This window comes from Mobula birostris, chromosome 19 (assembly GCF_030028105.1).
Source record: "Mobula birostris isolate sMobBir1 chromosome 19, sMobBir1.hap1, whole genome shotgun sequence".
Taxonomy (NCBI): Eukaryota; Metazoa; Chordata; class Chondrichthyes; order Myliobatiformes; family Myliobatidae; genus Mobula; species Mobula birostris.
The window spans coordinates 35,436,312-35,459,836 of record NC_092388.1 but is presented as its reverse complement, the minus strand read 5'-3'; the positions used below and the strand labels follow the sequence as shown (position 1 = coordinate 35,459,836).

At 40.0% G+C, this 23,525-nt stretch overlaps 1 protein-coding gene across 19 annotated transcripts in view; it reads left to right on the top strand.

Moving 5' to 3' along the window:
• fhod3b (formin homology 2 domain containing 3b) overlaps window positions 1–23,525 on the top strand; it is a 580,851-nt gene that overhangs the window by 296,477 nt on the left and 260,849 nt on the right. For all 19 annotated transcript variants that reach the window (XM_072283418.1, XM_072283417.1, XM_072283413.1 and 16 more), the window contains exon 5: window positions 7,152–7,257. In XM_072283418.1, coding sequence (XP_072139519.1) covers window positions 7,152–7,257 — 106 coding nt within the window. The remainder of the gene's footprint in view (window positions 1–7,151; window positions 7,258–23,525) is intronic.

Genomic DNA, 23,525 nt, shown 5'->3' with positions numbered 1-23,525 from the left:
GATCACACACCATAACAGGATTTGAGTTATTTATTATTCAGTCAAATTAACTTGTCAAGAGTTGGCTGGATTTACTTCATACAACTATGCTTTGAGTTTGCAACTGTTGAACCATTTGTTCCCCTTGAGGTTAGCTGCTCATTTTTTGTTTCAAGCCCTACCCACAGAATGGCATGTTATGAGTTCCCTGGAAACACAGGGTACTCTTGTCCAGACAAGTTGGACCGAGGGCTGAATGAAAGATAAGCCAATGCTGTGATTAAGATAAAATGTATATTCCTTTTGTTGGATAGAATTGAAATTGTTAACAGAGATTATCAACTTCTATCAAAATGATTTGTGTGATGTAAACATGTTCCATGTAATGATGCCAACAAATATTCTGAGAGTTTCTCACAAAGCTGTGAAACAGGAGCAATATATTATTAGTAAAACTAAATCACTCGGGTCAGATTTGAGTAATATTAACATGCATCTTTTATGTAGCACCATTGCCAAACCTACTTCAGAGGTGTTGGGAAAGCAAACACAGAGTTGAGAGGTTTTGGGGTGAAGGTGGAGCAAACTACTGAGTTGCATGAAGGATCTTCAAAGAAGATTCTGCAAAAATGCTGGAGGAACTCAGCAGTTCAGGGAGCATCCATGGAGGAGAATTAACAGTTAACATTTCAGGCTGGGACCCTTTATCAGAACTAGAAATCCTGACCCCTTCCTTTCCTTTCTGATGAACAGTCTTATCTAAGTGAAGAAGAGCTGTGAATACAGTAGAAATTTGTATATTCATTGTCTTGGTGGTCGGTGGAGGTGCGGGGGGGGGGTATATAATGTACATAATGTATACCATTCATGACAATTTCACTGAAATACAAACACGATTTTTGCAGCTTTCGGCAACTTGCAGTTTGCTACAGTATGTATATTGCTAGAGTGCAGCTTCATACACAAACAGGAAGACGGTGAGACAGGCAGACACAGACATGCAGGCAGATGCAGGCGGGCACAGAGACATGCAGACACAGACTAGATAGAACTTGGTGTTAGGCAGTTCACGGGCAACAGAATTTTGGAAACTGGTAAATTTACACAGAATAGAGGGAGGTCAGTTAGATGAATGCGGTGCAATGGTAAGCTTGAGGACAAAGGCAAGGGTGAAATTTTCAGTGACAGGTGAGGCCATAGAATATGGGGAGTGAGTTGGAATTGGGTAAGTAAATGGGTGATTGGTGGCCAGTGCAGGCTTGATGGGCCAATGGCCCCATGTCTCGAATTGCAAATCATACGTTGCTCAAAATAAATTATTTGTGTCATGGTAGGTTCCCTCATTTTGCATTGAACTTTGTATGCTGTTGGTAATGAAATGGGTAGCATAGTGACACAGCAGTCATTGTTGCCGCTTCATTCACAACTCCCAGAACCCAGACTCTGTTATGGCTATTCTGTCAGCTGCTTCATTTTCCTGTCACGTCCCAAAGAAATTCTGGTTGGGTAATTGACCATTGTAAAGTACCCCTTGACGCAAGTGGCAAAAAAAGCAAAGGGGAATGGAATTAATGGGATTTCTCTGCTCAGACCTAGTATGGCCTCCAGCTTTGTTGTAATAAGCAAACATTAAATAATTGAAGTTAGGTTGCTGTGGTCTCAGTTCCATGTGGCAGATGGGCTTAAATAACAGATGTTACTGCCCTCTGGAAACTTGTTATGTAACTGCAGGGGACCAGGTCCAGTTTTTACCCTCAACTGCATTTAATCCTCTGAACCAAAGTTCTATGAGCCAGTTCTTATCGGAGGACCAGAGGTGGAAATGGTCAGCAACTTGAAATTTCAGATGACCTGCCCTGGACCCGGAATGTAAATGTAATTGCGAAGAAAGCACAACAGCATCTCTACTTTGGTGTCTGCAGATATTCGACATGACATCAAAAGCTCTTGAGAAACTTCTATAGATGTGTGTATTGACTAACTGCATCACAGCTTGGTATAGAAACGCAAATGCCTTTGAATGGAAAATCTGACAAAAGGTGGTGGATTCAAGCCAGTACATCATGGGTAAAGCTCTCCCAACCATTGAGCACATTTTCATGAAATGCTGTCATAGGAAAGCGGCATCCATCATCAGAGATCCCTACCACCCAGGCCATGCACTTTTCTTGCTGCTGCCATCAGGTAGAAGGTACAAAGGCCGCAAGACTCACACCACCAGGTTCAAGAACAGTAACTACCCCTCATCCATCAGGCTGTTGAACAAAAGGGGATAATTACAATCACTTGCCCATCCATTGAGAAGTTTCCACAACCAATGATCTGACTTTAAGGACTCTTTATCTTGTTTATTTCATGTTCTCATTATTTATTGCTATTAACTTGTACTTGCATTTGCTCAGTTTGGTTGTCTTCTGCATTCTACTTGAGCTTTCATTGATTCATAGTTACTATTCTGAGTATGCCTGCAGGAAACTGAATTTCAGGAATGTATGTGGTGACATATATGTACTCTTGATAATTAAAAAATTTTGAACAAATTTGTATTATGTAACCATGTCAAAAGATTTATTGGGACCTGTAGCATCCATGAAAATTTACTCAGTTCCTCTTCATTCCATCAGACAAGTGGGTGCTGGGATCCATCCATCCATCCATCAAATCAGTATTTATTTATGGAATAAAACCTGGAAATGATTGGCAATGTTAATGGGCAAATGCTCAGAGCCTCTATTGCTAATAATGCAATACAAAACCATATTATTTTTCTCATCAGGGATTAATCAATAATTCTAGGCTTGTTTTAAAAAAGATCTTAAGGGAGTTTGATTAATCCAAACATGTCTGACAGATGTTTAAAAGCTTAAAATCAGATTTAAAGAGCTGATTTTTTTCAATGCTCTAAGAGACCAATACAGTCAAAGGTCAAAGAAGACAATAAACTACCTGCCTTTCCACAACTTGAGATACCACAGGTCTGGAGAAGTTTGATGTCATTATCTGTTTTAACTATCTAGCGACGGCATTTCCAGCTGGGTTTTTTAATTATCCCCAAGTGAAAATTAACATTGATATCTGCCAGTTTTATTTACCTACAGTATTTTCCCCTTTATTATTAAAAATTCAAACCGCCAGCACAGGGACATTCAATAAATATCAAGTTGTACTAATTACTTTTCTTAACCTATATAACTCTCTATCCAAATAAGGTTCTAAATTCTTCTAAGTTTCAGATAAATTTTGTAAGAGTTTTTTTGAAATACCACATATAAAAGAAAAACTTAGTAAAGAAATTGAGAGGATGCCAAATTATTTTTATGCATTTTCTCATGGAAACTGTTAACTTTAGTCAATTTGAATTTTGCACATGGATTTTAATAAATTCTGATGTATTTGTTTCTTTTCCTATAAATGCTTGCAAGAAAATGAATCTTAATGTAGTAGGTGGTAATGTGTGCTTTGATAGTAAATATGACTTTAACTTTTTAAAAGGTTGAACAGGATGATTCAACTTGGGATATGGGCAGCAGGATTTTGGATGTGTCTAACTTTTTTGTCAATTGGTGGGTGAGATGTTGAGCAGGAAAGCGTAGGGGCCTGAATAAAACTGCAGTTGAGCAGAATTTGGGTTGGGGGATGGAAATAACTTGTAGATTTTGGTGATGGCGTGGATGTGTAGTGAAAGGCACATCTTTGGTTCAGGTGGGATGGTGAGGTTCTGAGTAGTTTGGATCAATCTCAGCCATCAGTGGTTGGGGAATAAATTTTGTGATAGGAAGGGAAGATAATTTTGTGCCTCTTAAAAATGTAGCTAGAGTACATTTATTTTTCTATTTATATTTATTTAGTTCTGGTAGTTGGTCAAGCTGTGTTAGAATCAGTGACGGTGAAGGGTTTGAGGGAGTGAACAATTCAAGCAGATTTATTAATGCAGTTTTGTACACAACTAATGACGGGCAATAACTGATGCCTTCACCAGCAAAGACCAGCATGAGGCTTGATATTTGATGTTGAACTAAAATGTGTCCCTACTCCAGTTAGAGAATAGCTTTTGGTGGTAGTGCAGTTTTCTTTTTGACTACCTGGGATCTTTGAAGCTACATGCAATTATTTTCAGAGTTTAGGTGAGACCAGTGCTACATAATTTTTTTTTAATGTAACTACTGGGAGCCATTAATATATGAGTGAATGCCTGGGGATCCCCAGAACAGCAAGATTAATGTTTCAGCTTGCTGGGGTTCTGACAGCATTTTTTCCCCCTAGATGCATCCAAATAGTAATAAAAATCAGTATGTCTCACTTATTTATCATGTGGTTTATGATGCAGTGGTTGAGTACATAGTTTATACTCCCTCGAAGATGTATTTCCTTCTGAAAGTTTATTCTAAACCAAATTGAAGAAAGCAGTAAACATGAGATTATAGTATGCATATGCTGGAAATCTAGAGCAAAATGCTAGAGACACTCAGCAGGACAGGCAGGATTTATGAAGAAAAATTTGTAGTCAATGTTTAGGGCAGAGATGCTTCATCAGGACTCTTTCCTATTGAAGAAAGTTGTGTGCATTTGTCCATGAACATTGATGATGGTAATTTTCCAGTGCAACTGCATTCTCCCTTATCAATTTTTTGAATCGGAGAACTTGCATTTGAACTAAAACATTAAATAAACTATAATATTTAGGGTTAAAGACTGAAATGGTATTCATTTATGTCAAGCTATTAATTACTTAACACAAAGATGTACAAATATTATCAGGAAGGTGGTTCTTGGCTGGATCCCACTAACCTTTATGGGACATTGCATAAGGACTCCCAAGTCCCTTTGCACCTCTGATATTTGAATTTTATGCCCATTTAGAAAATGGTCTGTGCTTTTATTCCTTCTTCCAAAGTGCATCATCATGTACTTCCCAACTCTGTATTCCATCTGCCACTTTGCCTATCTGTCTGTCTTTCTACAGCCTCCCTGTTTCCTCAACACTACCTGCCCTCCTATTTATCTTCAAATAAACAGCAAACTAATTTGGAAGTCTTATAACTTGTACACATTTTGTGACTTTGGAGGCCAATGCCTTGATCTGAGAGGGAAAGGAAGCATGCATTGAGTTTGTCTCTGGCCTGCTTGTCCAGCTGCCTCAGGGTACATAGCTGAGCCCACATCAGTTGCCCATCTCTGTGGTTTATCCAACATGAGCAATGCAAGAGTCTTGCTAATGAAGTAAAAAAAATCAAAAAATTAAGATTTTCAAATTTGCTTCATAAGTTGGTGCAATTTGTCATTATATATCTTACTATTCCTAATGTCCAGGAATGGATTAGATATTTGTACACTTGTTATCAACCTATATGCAGTTTAAAAATAGGTCAATACTTTCCTAGAATATTAATGTTCTGATCATTTCAAAATCAAAATTACAAGGATGTATTTTGCAACAGTTTAACTGCTCAATTATTTACGAATATTATGGCACAGGTGATTGAATGGAGTTTGAGCTGAGTCGTTAAGCGGAGCTGAGAGTTACCACACTTGGAAAAGCTCATGTAAATAAAAGCTTATTAGGGTGTATCAGTTCAATCTGAGAATAGGATTGAATGCTGAAAGCCTGCATTGCTTACATTCTGGACCCTTTCGAGTTGGTTGCTAGTTGATATTTTAATAATCCTTTGGCATAAAATTGCCACTCTAATCAATTCTGGGCAAGTTAAAAAATTTTGCAGTGAGGTACGAGTTAAGAACAGAATTTTGTTTCAACTCTGTTGTGTAGGCTGTGTGATTATCCATATTTAGAGTGGGATGTGATGGATAGTCTATGTGATGTAAATGTAATAGGTGTGTAACATTCCGTCTGATGTTCCATGCCATAGTACTGAAAAGACCAGAAAGATATCTCCAAGAGAAGAAAATGCAGGGCGTCAGATTAAAAAAAATTAAAAGGAATAGAAAAGTTTCTCAAATATGAGAGGAATAATATAGAATGTGAATGCTAATTTCACTTGACAGTAGGACACAATTGCCTTGGATGCTCCTTTAATGGGAAAATGTTGAAATTGGAGTTAATTCATCATCAAGGACCCCCACCATGCTCTCTTCTCACTGCTGGCACCAGGAAGGAGATACAGGAACCTTGGGTCCTGTATCAGCAGGTTCAGGAGCAGTTACTACCCCTCAGCCACCAGGCTTTTGGACCAGAGTGGATAACGTCAGACCCCCCACCCCCCCCAACACTGAGCTGATTCCACAACTTACGGACTTACTTTCAAGAACTCTACAACTCGCGTACCCAGTATTTTTTTATCTATTTAATAATTATAATTTATTATTATTCCCTCTTTTTTGTATATGCACAATTTGCTGTCTTTTGTGCATGGGTTGTTTACCTGTCTTTGCTGTGTGCATTTTTTTCATTGATTGTATTGTATTTCTTTGTATTTACTGTGAATGTCTGCAAGAAAACAGACCTCGGGGTAGTATATAATGAAATGTATGTACTTTGATCAGAAGTTTACTTTGAACTTTCATTGGGAAAACATTACAGATCAGCACTAATTACTACTGATTACAAATTCAACCATTAACACCTGAATTTAGGTACGCATGGCTCTTATGTCCACAATAGCTGTTTTCTTTTTAATCTCTAATTTTGATTCTTTGCTTTTGGTATTTTCTTGAAGGTGCACACGTATTAGATTGGATATAGACCAGTGAAATTTCACGTTATGAGTAACTTGATTCAATGAGGTAGAAAACTTTTCCCCGAGTTTTTATGGCAAAATATATTTGATGCTTCTACAGTTCCAGGTTTGGATGCTTAGAGTCAATCCAGACGAGGGAAGAATTTTTCACACTGAACTTCCCTGGGCTGATCTTGTACACAGATCTTCACCCTCTTTCCCCCGACATACACAGAGTGACAGAGAGAAAAAGTAATGAGTTCTTATCATCTAATTTAAAAGCCGAGTGAGTTTAAAATACGTTTGAGAGACTGAGTCCAGAGCGAGTGTCTAAGGAAAAAATATTGTGGCAATATAGGGAGTAATTCTCATTGGTTCTGCTGGAGAAAGTAGTTTCATTATTTGGCAGAAGGAAAAAATACACTTATTTCTGATTGTGTTTACACAAATAATGTGTTTAGCTACCATTTTAATCTCGTTGCTTTCTAATTCCATTAGGACGACAAAGATTTGGTTCACGAGTTTGTCGTTGCTGAGGGTCTGACATGTTTGATAAAAGTTGGGGCAGAAGCAGACCAGAACTACCAGAATTACATCTTGAGAGGTAAGCATAGCAATGCAATGTATTCCCACTATCTTAGTGCTCTTCAAAGGAAATACACAGTTTATTTCTAAATACATCCTATATTGGAAGTTTTGCAGCTCTCACTGAGTGGTAGCTTAAGTTATCCATCTGGCCTGATAGCTTTGGCAAGAGACCTTTGTCATTGTGTTTCACATACCATGAAAGAGCTATACTCGTGAGCTTCGCTACTATAATCTCTCTTACCTCTTAGAATGTCTTGCAGGAAAAACATTTCAGCATCTGCTGATATCATTTTAAATATTTTAACCACATCTTCATCTTTGTTTATAAGGAAAAAATTGTCAAATTTGGTGAAAAGGTTCCATAACATGATTTCAATATCAACCTTTGAAGCTATTGTAGTAGTTTGATCATCAACACTGTAATATTGAGATCCAATTAATGGCACAGTTAGGAAATGTGAAGTAATCCCCTACATTAAGTTGCCTTCTACCTGTCTTATTATCAATTCCCAGGGGCTGTTGCCTTTTCCATTGAAATTCCAACAGTACAAATAATGATCATTTGGTTCCGCTATGAGGTTTGTAAGACAAAGCCATAACATTCTCAGACACTGCAGATGGTGTCAACTGAAGTTATCTTACATAGGTCTCGTTTTCTTTTTCGCGTCATTCCCCTCTTTGCTTTCTCTCTACCACACTATCTCGCATGCGCACCCAAAATGACCGTCATCAAGTAGTGATTTCTTGTAGTCTTTGTTTAAAAAAAATGACTGATTTTTAAACGCAGAAAGGATACCTTTCCAAATAAAAAAACAAGTTCTTTAGTTCAAATGAAAATGTTGGAAGTGCACAGCAAGTTAGGCAGCATTTCTAGAAAGTGAAATATTAACATTTCAGATGAAAGAACCTTCATCATAGAGCCATGGGGCACGACAACACAGAAACAGGCTTTCAGCCCTGGGAGAGAACACACTAGTTTAAATTTTCATTAACAACATGTCATTGGATTTATAATCAATGTTTTGTTCAGCATTTCAGTACTCAGGAGGGCAATGAGTTTGTCTGGAGAGGATGTCTCTGGTTCTGATGTTATTGCAAACTGTGTGCGCTTGGACTACTTCTGAGATCAGTAGAAAAATAACTCTGTAGCTATTTATATGCTCAAGATTTGTTCATTTTTTTTGGGGGGGGGGAATAGTTTGGGACTCCTCGTGGATGGTCTGGGACTGAAATGTGGATTGTTTATTTCCCTCCATAGGTGCTGAGTTCCTCCATTTTTTGTGTTTCCCTTTGTTGTCTTGTATAGGTTTGAGCAGATCAGCCAAATAACATCTGTTTTCTGAGTTGTAGATTTTCTTTTATAAACATCTCCAGTGAGTAGAAATTTTGGTCAACTCAACCTATAAAGGTAAAACAACACACACAGAATACTGGTGGAACGCAGCAGCCCAGGCAGCAACTATAGGAAGAAGTACCGTCGACGTTTCGGGCCGAGACCCTTTGACAGGACTAACAGAAAGAAGAGATAGTAAGAGATATGAAAGTGGGAGGGGGAGATCCGAAATGATAGGAGAAGACAGGAGGGGCAGGGATAAAGCTAAGAGCTGGAAAGTTGATTGGCAAAAGGGATACAAGGCTGGATAAGGGAGAGGATCATGGGATGGGGGCCTAGGGGGAAAGAAAGGGGGAGGGGAGAACCAGAGGAAGATGGAGAGCAGGCAAGGAGTTATTGTGAGAGGGACAGAGAGAGAAAAAAGAAATGGGAAAAATAATAAATAAAGGATGGGGTAAGAAGGGGAGGAGGGACATTAACAGAAGTTAGAGAAATCAATGTTCATGCCATCAGGTTGGAGGCTACCAGACGGAATATATGGTGTTGTTCCTCCAACCTGAGTGTGGCTTCATCTTTATGGTAGAGGAGGCCATGGATTGACATATCAGAATGGGACGTGGAATGTGTGGCCACTGGGAGATCCCGCTTTCTCTGGCGGGCAAAGTAAACTTGTGTTTTAGTGAAATCTTCTCCTTAATTTAAATTCCATCCATCTTTGATGTCTTTTAGAAAATGAGCCAGGTTGTTTACAGCCCTGGTTTCCTTTTGGGACCATAAATTTTGAGCACCAAGACAATCTTATCTTCACTTTAATGCACCATCATATGACACTCCTCCTGCTTCAGTGTATTTGATAAAGTAACCATCCTTGTGCCTTTGTTACCTTTAGAGTTGACTATTCCATTACACTCCTGCTGGTGTTCCTAGTTCTATTCCATTTAAGCTTGAAGTCATCTAAATATGGTCAGCTTCTGTCCTAGCTATCATCATCCATTTCACATCTCAGTCTGATATTTGATGGCTCCCTGTGAAACAGTGCCTAAATTTTAAAATGACTAACTTTCCACTATTCTCCCATTAATAGTGCAAGCTGTTGCTTGTCAGTTGATTCTTCCCTCCAACCGAATGTTTACAAGCTGGAGACAAGTTTTGGAAGCATTCAGCACACTTTTATCCAACTGTTGAATGATCTCAGAGAACCTTGTAACTGTGTTATTGTTGCATACCTACTTTATATTTTTTCCTAATCTACCTGTTAAAGCTCAGAGATGCATGCAATCTTTCAATATTGTTAATGAAAGAATATTTAATATCACTATTCTCCCTGAGAATTCTAATCAACAAAAAGTTATTTTAAATAGATGTTTTAGTCACACCTTAATTGGAGTTGACATTTTATCTAAAATAATATGCCATCTACCCCACAGCATTCATCATTATGCTACCTAGGCATTAAATTACAGTAATTTGTATTTCTAGCTAGTTTTTATCATAGCAAAGTGTTCTAAGACTTACTGCTGCTGTGAGCAGTTCGCACATTCTTCCTGTAACCGCATAGGTTTCCTCCAGCAGTCCAGAGACTACCGGTTGGTAGGTTAATTGGTCATTGTAAATTGGCCCGTGATTAGGTTAAGGTTAGAGCATTGGTTGCTGGGCAGTGAGGCCGAAAGGGGCTACTCCACGTTGTATCTCAATAAATTTAAAAAAAACACTTCAAATAAGTGTTCTTAAATTCCAGACATAGTAGAGAGATAGTAACTTTACAACTACGACTTCCTTGGAGATCAGGTGCAGTTTTATCAGAGTCTGTTGATTTCTCATCGCTTAATATTCAGGTTTTATATTTCATGCGCCTCTGATTATGTTTAGCTATGGTTTTATGGCATCAGCAACAGGAATGTCAGAAATGACAAGGATGCTGTGTTTGCCAGAGTACTGCTTTGGATCAGACATCCTTATCAAACATCTGATTATACGATGGCATGTCGAACATTAAATGTGCTGGTGTTTTGGAAAAGTGTGACAGCTTGCTACTATGTGGGTTCTAGATCATGGTTTATGTATCACTGATTACAGTTATGTAGGCCAGCATCTGGCATGATCGGGGAGAAAAAAAAACTAATCCGTTCATCTCGAAATGCCAAAAGAATTTATGTAAAGTTTCAGGTGAAATAGCAAGCAGTAATCAGTCTCCATGGCAACTTGCAGTGTGTCCTGTAAACTGGGTCAGGCTTTGAGTGCATCGGGAGGAAGATCTTCATTAAGTTAGTTGTCCAGTATTATTAACTTATGATTAAAGATGTTGTTTATAATTCATCTAGTACAATTTCTGAAGAGATTTAGAATTGGCAAAAAAGGGAGTCTCAAACTTATATTTCATCAGAATAGCGGAAGGAAGGAAGTGAGACTGTGCTTTGGAAAGTAAAGCTTTGGAAAACTGTTAATGGAGTGATTTGCCAGAATGGGGTTATTCAAAGTTTCTTGTTTTTAAAGCTGAGTATAATAAGGTAACAGCCAGTTTTATTGTGTGTAATGCAATGTACATAAAGTGCTGGAGGAACTCAACAGATCGGTATCTATGGAAATGAGTAAACAATCGCTGCTTTGGCTGAGACCCTACTTCAGGACCCTTCTTAATGACAAGTCATTATTGTATGTATTGATTTGTATTGTGACAAATTAAATTAAATTAAGCTGACTTGGTGACTATTTGATTATTACCAAAATCTGCCATCAAAATTTACTTGTGAAATAAGTTCCTTACTCCTGCAACAATCTTGTGTGGTTGCAGAACCTATCACTTGATCATCTTTCCTTCTACAAATACTATTCCCTCTGGCTAACAATCATAGGAAAAAAAAGATCCTGATAAACATTGCCTCTCATTTTAGTATCAGTGTGTGAATAGTTTTCCACTTTTTGAAGTACTTAATAAGATATTATAAGCAAATGTAGGTCTCCTAATGGCAAAATATAGGTCTCCTAATTGTAGTTTAATATGTATAATCTTTGGTATTTTGTTTATTTTAAAAAATATTCCCCAAAAAGATTGTCATCGGTGAATTTGGAATGTGTTCTTCAGTCAGCTTGCAGCACTGAGAATACACTTCAAAATAGAACTGCCAGATAAGTGAAACTCGAACAGGCAAACGGTGCAGCAAGAAATATCAACAGGTGGCCAGGCAGACAGAACCATTGAGCTATCTCTGGCTCACAGGTCATAATTTGAACAGCTAGATTAATGTAACTGCAGTTATTTATAGTTTGGTCACTAATCAAGGAGACTTTTATTTATTGATTTCCATTCTGCCTCCATCTCAAAGCAATATATCAATCCCTTTTAGGTCCTGTCTTGTCCATATTTCATAGCTGTGTGCTGGCTCCTGTGTGTAACTTGTGTCCCAGAGATGACGAAGCATGGAGAGAACAGTGACTCTTTTTTTAAGGCCACATTGTGATGAACTAGTAGTAATGCATCAGTGGCTATCTGCTGTGGTGCGAGGCACTTTGCTTCGAGTCAGCATGTGGCAGCTGATTAGAGACTCCTTACCTGTCGCATCTGTGTGAGGGGCAGCTGTGAGCATAAACCCCTTTCCCTGCATGTTCTCAACAATTCCTGACATCTCACTTCATTGTTATCTTTGTGGGGCTACTTTTAAAAATAGTGCAATTGAGAGGTTGGCCATGGAGCTTCAAGTAGCTGGCTCTGACCTGTTGAACAGTGGCAGCTGGTTTTAGACCCAATCGTAAAGAAAATTTCAGCAGTGATGGGGCACATCTGATAAAGTCAACCTCATGCAAAACATGTTCAGTCTTGAATCAAGAAGCCATGTCTATGTAGCAATATTTAATAGTTATAAGTACACGGAAACTAAAGAAGTGGATACTTAGCTTCAGCAATACACACAAAATGCTGGAAGAATTCAGCAGGCATCTCTGGAAAAGAGTAAACAGCCAACGTTCAGGCCGAGACCCTTCACCAGCACTGGAAAGGAAGGGGGAAGGAGTCAGGCTAAGTAGGTGGGGGTAGGGGAGGAAAAAGTACAAGGTGGCAGGTGATAGGTGAAACAAGGGGAGGGGGTGAGGTAAAGAGCTGGGAAGTTGGTGAAAGAGATAAAAGGCTGGAGAAGGAGAAATCTGAGAGGAGAGGACAGAACACATGGAAGAACGGGAAGCAGAGGAGCTCCAGAAGGAGGTAATGTTCAGGTAAGAAGAGAAGGAAAGAGGAATGGTGAAGGGGAGGGTGCAATGACTGGAAGTTTGACAAATTTATGTCCTCATGAAGGGTGTCAGCCCAAAATGTTGGCTGTTTACTCTTTTCTATAGATGCTACCTGGCTTGCTAAAAATATCCAGCATTATGTGTGTTGCTTTGGATTTCTGGCATCTGCAGATTTTTTTTTTGTGTGTTTGTGGCATACATACCTGTTTTTCTTTTTGGTCTCATTGATAGGATGTCTTCGATTTATGTCTATGGTTTATATACTAGAATGTTGGACAAGGACCAACAATATCCAAAGAATTGTCGACCATTGCAGATAACAATTTCTGATGCAGCATTTCCTTTGGAGGATTTCTGGCAAAATGAATTACTGGTACTGCCATATCAGCAGGTTTTAATATTTGCTCATGTACGTCTTGGACATCACTTGTGTGAGTCCCATTACTACTTGAATTATATTTACTCTTCCCATCCTTGTACCTCTCCCAACACGGACCCAATTTTATTTTCTTAAACTCCCAACACCTCCGCTACCACAAAAAGGGTAGTGACCTTCAGCACCCATATCAAGTTTACAGTCAAAATCTAGCTCCATTATAGGCAACGAACCTGGTCCCCATATACTTGAATAATGGCAGTGGGCTTTGGACCCAAACATTTTTCACCCACCTGGTATGCAGCACACAAAGAGAAGGTGTCTATAGCACTTAAATAGTTAATTGCACAAAATAAAGTCCTTTCTCTTCCTGCTGTCCCAACTCTCAGTCCTTAGAACCACCTACCAAAGTGAGGCGTTGTGCAATAAAGTGTTAATGAACTTGAACGTCAATAGATGCCTTGGCTGTTACTGAAACTTGGAGTGACAAGTCCACGACTAATGTAATCATTGCCACAAGGAGCAGTAAACCTTCAGTACACCTGTGTAAGCTACACAGCAATTTCTATACCTTGCTGCTTAGGGAGTAAGGGCTCAAAACCCATTTTATTCTTTTATAGAGAAATAAGATACAACCAATTACATCCTTCGCAGAAAAAAATTCCATTTAGTAAGATAATCTATCAATGCTGAATTTATTATTAATAAATGGGAAATAAAATCATGAACGCTACTATAGAGTCCCTTAGGGTCAATTTACTAGGCGAGAAGCATTTAAATTCTGTTTGTAGAATTATTTTGTGATATCCCTCCATGCTTGTTAGTTTTTACAATACTATTTTTGGTTTTAAAAAAATTAGTTATTCTGATGTTTCACTGAGAAGGTACTCTCAAGACCGTAAAAAATGATACCATTAAGAAGGTCTTTGACTTCAAGTACCTCGGGTCAAGAATGATAAGTTCGGAGAAGGACATGAAGGTATGGAAGGCGTTGGCGTGAAAGGCTATGAACGACGTGAAAGAAATCTGGAAGTCGAATCTGACCAGAGGGCTTAAAAAGAGGATCTTCATAGCAGCCATAGAGTCCATTCTCACGTATGGATGCAAAAGTCTCTAGATGGTCGCTATACACGAATGCTGCGGATGGCTCTGGCTGTGATTTGGCAACAGCACATGGCAAACATCGAACCCTCTGATGACCTACCGATGCTCACCACTAAAATCGAGGCGAGAAGACTGCAACTAGTGGGGCACTGTCTATGCCACCTCGAGCTAGCCTAGTCATCATATGGGAGCCCAAGCATGGGAGAATGAACCCTGAGCGCCCTTCCCAAGACTATGGTCAACATGCTCCTAGAAGACAGCGGCGTGACTAATGTATATGAACTGAACATACTAAAGAGGGAGAGGGAGAAGCGGAGAGTCCATCATCGTGCCCGACACCAGCCCCCTAGGCCTGAGTCGCCGTCTTCACTGAGAAAATACATAATTAACTTTGGGTTGGGCATGAGGAAAGTGAGGTCCACATTAATCGCCAGTCTGGGCAAAGGTAACTCCTGTCAGCTGGGTTCCAGTAGGGGTAACCATTGTCCTGGAAGAAGATGGCAAAAAGACAGTGGATTTTGGAAATCTAAAATGGAAAAATAAACGTATAAGACTTTGAATGCTCAGTAGATCAGGCAACATCTGTAGGAAGAGAAACACTTAATGTTTTGTGTCAAAAACTGTTCATTAGAACTTTTTATTTCAAAATTGACCCCATTTCAAATAAAAAGTATACACTGGACAAAAACAGTGCAAAGCAACTTGTACATTTGTAGTCAACACATTGAGGTTTAAACTACTTGTAAAGAGAAAAACAACAATATCACAATGCCACTTTGTGGCCCCTGAGGTGATTTATATTGTTCAGGGTGCTTCTGTAACGAACGCTACCCCTCCATGTCCAGTAGTGAAAGGACCCTAGATTATGATCCTCCACAGCATCTTAGCATTTTCTGCACTGAGCTTCAGTGCATCACTCAGCACCTACTCCTGTAGTCTATAGAGCAGGCAAAATAGGGAAACAAAGTATGATATAACTGCCTTTGGGAAAGGAAAGTATCTGCCTGGTCTCCTGGTCTTAATCACACCCAGTCAGTGACTCCAGCTGGTAAATGTAATTACTTGGGAAAGATTATACAGGCAAGGTGAAGCCAATCGCAAAACACTAGTGGTTAAATTTTGTGATAATCATCATTTGCCGTTTGTAGCCTGGTGCTCAACGAGAATGGGTATCTTTTGGGGAAGGCTGGATATTTTGGGCTTCCAACAGGAAGAGAAGGATTACTATACGAAACAGTTCAAGCAGTTGTACTTTAAAATGGGGTTTTTAAGGGGGGTTTGGACATTTTAAAAGGCACAAAGAAACAAATGGATTCAGAAGGTCTTCAAAATAATACGGTGGATGAGAGGATGTGCAGGCTTTTAGAGTCATCGGTTAAACTTGTGCTTAGAGCAACAGACATTTCCCTAAAGCTTCAGGCTGTGGTAGACTTTTATTTTGCTGCTGCTTTGTATTAATTGAAGGCAATCTACAGTTAATAATTTTGTAGAACTATCACTTTAGATCTAGAAATAACTGGAAAGGTTATGCTTTGGAGCATATCTCATGAGAGCCCAGAGGTATTTGCCTTGTAAAGATGTGAATTTTAGGAAATTAAAACAACCTTGTGTAACACTGGTTTATTTGCCTTTGGATTCTAAGTGTCGCTCATCTCCAGTAGACAGTGTCTGCTAGCTGTGGTTATTTTCTCAAAGGAGTGAAATTGAGCTACATATACCAGACTAGCCATAACAAATAGACTGCAGCCTTTCCTGAGCAAGGCATCACCCGAGTGTAAGGGTGGCAAGTTGTTAACATTTGGGTTAATAAGATCTAGTTTCTCAATCAGTTATTTCTAGTACCAGTGAAGTTGGTCAGGGCTTGCGCTCTAAGAGAGTGACTGAATGCTAATGTTGCCTGTTGGCCAGAGTTTGTCTCGCAATTGTAGTGCTTTAATTCTTGTGAATGTTTATTTTGTTGCAGCACTAGGTTAATGTATATTTAAGGAACATATAAATTATTAAGGCAAAGTTTAGTGGGCTTATTTGTTTAACTGGTTTGGCTGGGTTAAGGATTTATTCAAAAGAGCTTGCATTAAGGAAATCAAAGCCACGACCTATAATATTTCCTTCTGATCAAAGGTTCTATCAAGTTTTATCCTGCAACACTTTTTCCCATTTTGTGCACGAGTTTCCAGATTTGACCCAGAACTGTTTCAATGATTGTTTACAACAATAGATTTCAGGCTGCTTTGTCTTATTATCCGTTTGAAGTGCAAGGAAAGGAAGCTTCCAGAAACAACTGGGTGGTGGTGGTGGTGGTGGTGGTGGGGAGGTGCTTTTTTTAGATTAGATTATGAGGATACTCAGTCCTCGTTTATTGTCATTTTGAAATGCATGCATTAAGAAATGATAAAATGTTCCTCTAGTATGATATCACAGAAACACAGGACAGACCAAGACTAAAACTGACAAAACCACATAACTATAACATATAGTTATAACAGTGCAAAGCAATACCGTAATTTGATAAGAGCAGACCATGGGCACGGTAAAAAAAAGAAGTCTCAAAGTCCCGATAGCCCCAACATCTCACGCAGACGGTACAAGGGAGAAACTGTCCCTGCCATGAGCCTCCAGCGCTGCAAACTTGCCGATGCAGCACCCTGGAAGCACCCGACCACAGCCGACTCTGAGTCCGTCCGAAAACTTTGAGCCTCCGACCAGCCCTCCGACACCGAGCACCATCTCTGCTGAGTGCTTCAACCCCACCCCGGCCGCCGAGGAACAGGCAAAGCCGAGGACTCGGGGCCTTCCCCTCCGGAGATTTCGGATCACAGAGTAGCAGCGGCAGCGAAATAGGCATTTCAGAGGTTTCACCACATGTTCCTCCGTGCTCTCATGTCTGCCTCCATCAAATCAGGATTGTACATGGTACCCTACTTGACAGAGAGCAGATATTCATCACTGGAGTGGCCGCGCATGTTGCGTCGCGCTGCCATCTTTTGCTCTCCACTTTGGATGGGAGTGGTGGATTTGACATATTAACTGTGTTGTACAAGTGGGCATTTCCCCCCCGCCACCCCAAGCTTCCAAATACCTCAGATGTTGCATACATGTTTTTGACATGTTTAGCCTCCAGCACTCCATGCCCAAGAGGGCCAAGGGAAAATCACTATTCACTTCTACCCTGAGGTCGGTATAATTACTGCATGAATTGATGAGTTTATTGCTCATAGTCAACAAGCACTAGTATGTCAGGCTCACAAGTACTAGATCAATTACCAATGAGTTGCTAAGTAGAATGGATGAGCTAATTGTAGGATTAGGAGAAATTGAATTGAATTGACTTTATTACTTCTGTCTTTCACATACATCTACAAATCTTTACGTTACATCTCTGTCTAATTGTGCAATGTGCAATTTATAGTCATTTATAATAAATAGTATGTACAACAGGACAGTCAATATAACATAGAAATACAGTTGTGTCAGCATGAATTATTCAGTCTGATGGCCTGATGGAAGCAGTTGTTCCGGAGCCTATTGGTCCTGGCTTTTATGCTGTGGTACCATTTCCCAGATGATAGCAGCTGGAACAAGGGTTGCAGTGTAATAGAAACCAGGGCATAAGCAAGTAAATATAATTGCTATCAATAATGTCATAACTGATTTTGTGCCTTGTCCATTCTCCTGATTGATATCTTTTTCTCATCATCTCCCTTGCATCCAAAACTTCTATTCAGCTGTCTCTTGACTCCGCACGGTGACTGAAGCATCCCCTGCAGCTGAGATTTAGAAATTAAATTGTCCTAAGTACACAGCTCTTTCATCGCAAGGAAAAGTCTCCAACTCTGGGCTTCCCACTAAGTGGAAACAGGTTGTCGACATCTACTCTGCTGGAATCATTAATTGGTACAGAAGAAATTTGGGACGTTTGAGGTGTGATACTGTGATCTGTAGGTTGACAATTGGAATGACTGAGCTAATAAAGTGGAGGACCATAAAATACAGGAAAATGTAAACAGGCTGACAGGTTAGGGTGATAAAAGGCCAGTAGCACTGGACAAAAGCTAAGCCACTGAATAAAGTGTTAGCTTGAAGTGCTTATTTTGGTAGTAGGCAATCAGTGGGTACATAATCCTTGGAAGGCAAGTAACTAAGTGGAATAGGATGAAATGTGATCTGCAAATATTAATCCAAAAATTTCTGCGGCATAGCAATCTGACAAGGCCAAGAAAGTGCTGTGCTTCACTGCAAAATGCATATGCAGGCTTTAATGCTGACTTTGGTTGTGATGGCCCTGGAAGCTATGTGAACTTCTGGTCTCTATGTTACAGTTAGGGTTCTGAAGCATTGAAGGTGTGCAGAAAAAGTTTCCCAAAATTGGGGAAAATCAAGCCATCAAGAAAGGCTTAAGAAAACTTAAAGATATTTTCTGGAAAAAGAATTGCTAAATGATTAGAAATAAAAAGAAGTTTGTTTTATATAATTGTGAAATGTTGAACAGAATATGGAGAAATATTTGTCACTTGAGAGTGATTCTTGGAAGAGGAGTGGATATGATGGTGAGCTGGACATCAGATGGGAGTTTGAAGGATCTTCTTTACTCAAGGCTTTTGAGAAGTTGTATTTTGCTCCCACACTAATTGACTTAAGATTATAGCATTCATGCTTTCAGAGTAAGGTTGCTATTTGGATGACCAAGAGGTGAGTGTTGGCCAATGGAGGAAATGAGAGAAGAACCAATTCAAATGGGAGGATCTTTAACACAAATGGCTTGTTAATGTGCAAGTACATCCTACCCAGTTTGATCTCCCAAAGCCAGCTCATTTTCGCACCTACAGCCCAGTAAAGATAAATAAATATGGATATAAACAGTGGTCATATTATGTAGTAGTTCTTTCCTCTGTCCATAACAGAGATCTGAAGTTGGTCCTTTTATCTTCCAGTAATACCAACTAACACAACACATATTGGGGATAAAATATTTCTGGTCACTGCTAATCATATAGCTTTCGGATTGGGCAGATACTTAAGGTTTGTTGGTAAGGTCCTGATGTGCTTTTGAAAGCTGCAGAATGGAATGTGAGGAAACAGAGAGAGAATATGTTACATTCTAGACACTTACAACTTTGCATGGGCTTGGAAGACTGAGCAAAAAGGTAAAGCAAAAGAAGTAAAATGATTCAGTGGAAAAAATCTTCAGTTATAATAATAATAGGAATGATAGTGAAGTTATCTTGAATACAGTTCAGCTGAAATAATGTTTTAGTCTGTTAGCATGAAAAAGTGGAGTGCCTGCATTTTAACCTGCTGAGATGCTTGGGGAAATTAAATCTTAGCATCAATATGATGGTTGCACAATGAAAGTACTACTGTAGCTTGTTTGTGGAATGGAGAGTATAATTTCCATCCAATATTCCTCAAAGATTTACTTACATTTGTTGGAGACACCATTGACTCTGGATAAACATGCACATGATTCCTCTGAATAAAGAATTCAGAAGTACCAAGTGATTTCTCATTCACTCACATTGTTTTGTATTTCTGATCCAAATACGAATTATTCCTGAACTATTTGACTTTTTTATCTGTCACATTTTTGTTGTACATCTAAGTGTTTACTATCAAGCATTTTGGTGACATAGTTCTTAGTAAATAAGTATTTAGGCATTGAAGTTTCTTGGTTCAGTGACTGATTTGATAATTGAAACAAAATATTTTTTATGGACTCTGCTTTGAGTGATTGAGAAATGATGCAGCGTACTGGAGGGCTGTCAGTTAGAGTTGATTTAGCTTCTCATGAGATAAATCATTTCTACAGGAAAGTAAAATTACAGCTGGTAGAAGGAGAGTTTCTGCCAACAGAGTCTCCAGATGTATATTAAATCTGTTTTGCATCTTTAGATCCAGCTAAAGATTGATTGTCACCTCATTTAAGTTGGTTTGAATTGCTGCTTGTACCAAGTAGAATAAATGCTTATGGTTTCAATTCTATGAAATCTTATTTTGCCTGGAGATGGGCAAATGTTTGGCTGATTGTAGTTAAAAAGAAAATCAATTTTCAGAGCTGTTATTTTGTTGCCTGTTTTGTGATTATCTTTTCAAGTGCCAATTTTATGTTGGAGCAACCCATTTGCCTGTTGTAGTTTTACTTGCATAGTTAAAGAAATTAGACATATATTCTTTACAGTTTAGAAGAATGAGGAGTAATCTTACTTAAAACTATACGATCCTTAAGAGACATAAGGATAGATATCAAAAATTTTCGGCAAGTTGGATGCACCTAAAAAAGGGGACATAGTGACAAGTTTAGGGAGTGGTCATTTAATTGTAGAATACACCTTCTGGGCCTACTTGGACACATCTTTAGTGATGAACCTGGGGTCTTACGGTGGGTTGGGTCTTTAATCAGCAGACACCCTCATTCAGTTGACCCAGCCGGGGGTGATCTGCCCCTGAATTGTGTCCAAGTGGCGCACTAATCCATGGATCCCACCTCCGGATCCACAGCCACCGCGAGGCCTTTTCAGCAGCCTCCAGAATGTTCTTGGTGGCTCTTCTGCACTGCAGTCCTTCAACTCCAAGGAGTTTTAGAGTCCGCTGTAATGAATGGCCAGCGAAGGCCCAGCACACAACTTCGACTGGCTCACAGCGAGCTCTCCAGCCATTGCTCCAGCATTCTGCAACAAGACCTCTTGCGCTCGTTGGCCTCTTCAATCCGGTCTTCCCAGGGGACAGTAAGTTCCAGCAGGACCACTTGCTTTGTAGACTCCAATAGTAACACCATGTCCGGGCAGAGCGGAGTGGCTGTGATGTTCTCTGGGAACCTGAGCTGCCTCCCTACGTGGACTTGGAGCTGCCAGTCTCTAGCAGTGGCAAGAAGCCATCCTGAGGAGCTAGGCCAATTTTAAGCCTTCTCCCCTGCTCTAATAAAGGTCATGGACTGCTTGGGAGCGTGCTGATTTTTGCTGTCTTGAATCGCTGTGCTGATTGCGTCATGGTGCCAGCGGTATCACCCTTCCCCCAATGCCTTCAAGCAGCAACTTAGGATATGCTCCAAGGTGCCCCTCCTCTGGCACAGTCAGCATATTTGCCATGCCCCACCTGTGCAGGTTGGCCGGGCTTGGAAGAACGTCATAGACTGATTGGATGAGAAACTTGATGCGCAATGGTTCAACTCTCCAGAGCTCTGTCCAGGTGAACTTGCAAGGTTCTGCATGCTCCCATCTTGTCCAGCCACCTTGTTTGTACATGCCGGCCATCTTGCTGAATCGTTCTTCCTCCACTTAAGGTTGTAGAAATTTTGTTGCAGACCATGCTGGATCTCTGGAATCCTCTTTCATGTAGGGTTGTGGATGTTCAATTATTGGCGGTATTTAAAAAGGAAGCTGTTTTTTTTTAAGGACACAGTAATTGAGAATACAGCATATGTTCTGAGAAGGGTAGTATGAACTTGTACTCATAGAGTCATACAGCACAGAAAATAGACCTTGTCCATGCTGTGTCAGTGCCAACATTCATCTATGCTAATCCTATTAACAAGCCTTTCCAGGTCTTGACATTGCAAGTACTCATCCAGATTCATTTTAAATCTAACAGTACCTGCCTTCTGTACCTTGTTAGCTTGTGTATTCCTGATTCTAACCAACCCCTGGGTGAAAATACAATTCTTCAGATAGAAGCCCTAATATTTGTTAGGAGTCTTTGTCCTCTGGTTTGTAATACCTCTGTTATGGGTGGGTGGGGGGAATGGGGACATTTCTCACTATTTACCCTATTGATGCCATTCATTTTGTATACCTTTAATCATGTCTCCTCTCAGCTTCCTCCAATCCAAAGACTGACAAACAACTAATGTGCAAAATACCTGCCCATAAAATGTCACTCTATATCACCATCTCCATCTTGAAATGTTCATACTTCAAAAGGTCTTGGTGTAGTCTTATTACCAACAGTAGAGGGTGCTTACATTAATTATTCTTCATCCATTTCTCTGACATTCTAAGGAGCTACATTTCATTGATGCTGCAGAGATTTCTTCAGAATATCCTCTCTGTAACAATTGTATACTCATCCCCTTCTCCGATCATCTGCCTTGACTTTTTTTTGAAGGAATAATGTTGCTTAATTGCTGAATACATTCTTTAGTTACTGAATGCAATATAAATGACAATATTTGGTAGAATTAGTAATTCTTCCAATGGATTTATATGAAATGTTTGCTTCATCCATTTACCTCCCCCTTCCCCCTCACTCCTTCCCCTGTTTAGATGCTACCTGACCTGAGTATTCTCAGCACATTGAATTTTATTTTTAAGTCTTTCAAAGGTTGTGGATGGCATCCATTAATCTTGCGAGACCATGGATCTGTGCCTGGAAAGTCTTGCTTCAGTCTCTCCAGGGCACAGGCCTGAGCAAGGTTGTATGGAAGATCGGCAGTTGCCCAGGCAGCAAGTCTCCCCTCTCCATGCCACCGATGTTGTCCAAGGGAAGGGCAAGGGCTGATGCAGCTTGGTACCAATGTCGTTGCAGAAGATGCAGCTTGGTACCAGTGTCGTTGCAGGAGATGCCAACGAGGTTGAAGGCAATGTTGGACTGCCGTAGAGACTCCAGCTCCGGATTTGTCCTCAGGGTTTACTCCCAAAGCCTTTCCCATGAGTGGGTATGGCCGCAAGGCAGCAGAGGTTTGAAATCAGAGTTTTCCCTCTCTTAGATGGACTGCCTTCCCAGGCTGACGAGCTCCATCTACCCGATTGAAAGGTTGTGAATTATGTGATAAATCAGTAACCCTGATCAAACATAGCTCACTGTGACATTCTGTCTTATGCACATTCCTTCCCAGTTCTGATGAAGGGACTAAGCCTAAAATGTTGACCCCACTCCAAGGATGCTATCTGACTGGCTGAGTTTCCTCCAGCATTTTCTGGGCGTTGCTCAAGATTTCTAGCATCTGCAAAATCCCTTGTGTTATCACTAAAATATTGAAGCCTTTCTTTTTTAAACACGAGGATGTCTGCTGATGCTGGAAATCCAAAGCAACATACACATAAAATGCTGGAGGAACTCAGCAGGTCAGGCTGCAACTATGGAAATGAATAAACGGTCGATATTTCAGGCCGAGACCCTCCTTCAGGACTGAGAAGGAAGGGGGATGATGCCAGAATGAAACATGAGCGGAGGGGAAGGAGACTTAACTGGAAGGTGATAGGTGAAGCCAGGTGGGTGGGAAAGGGCCAGAGAAGAAAGAGTCTGACAGGAGTGGAGT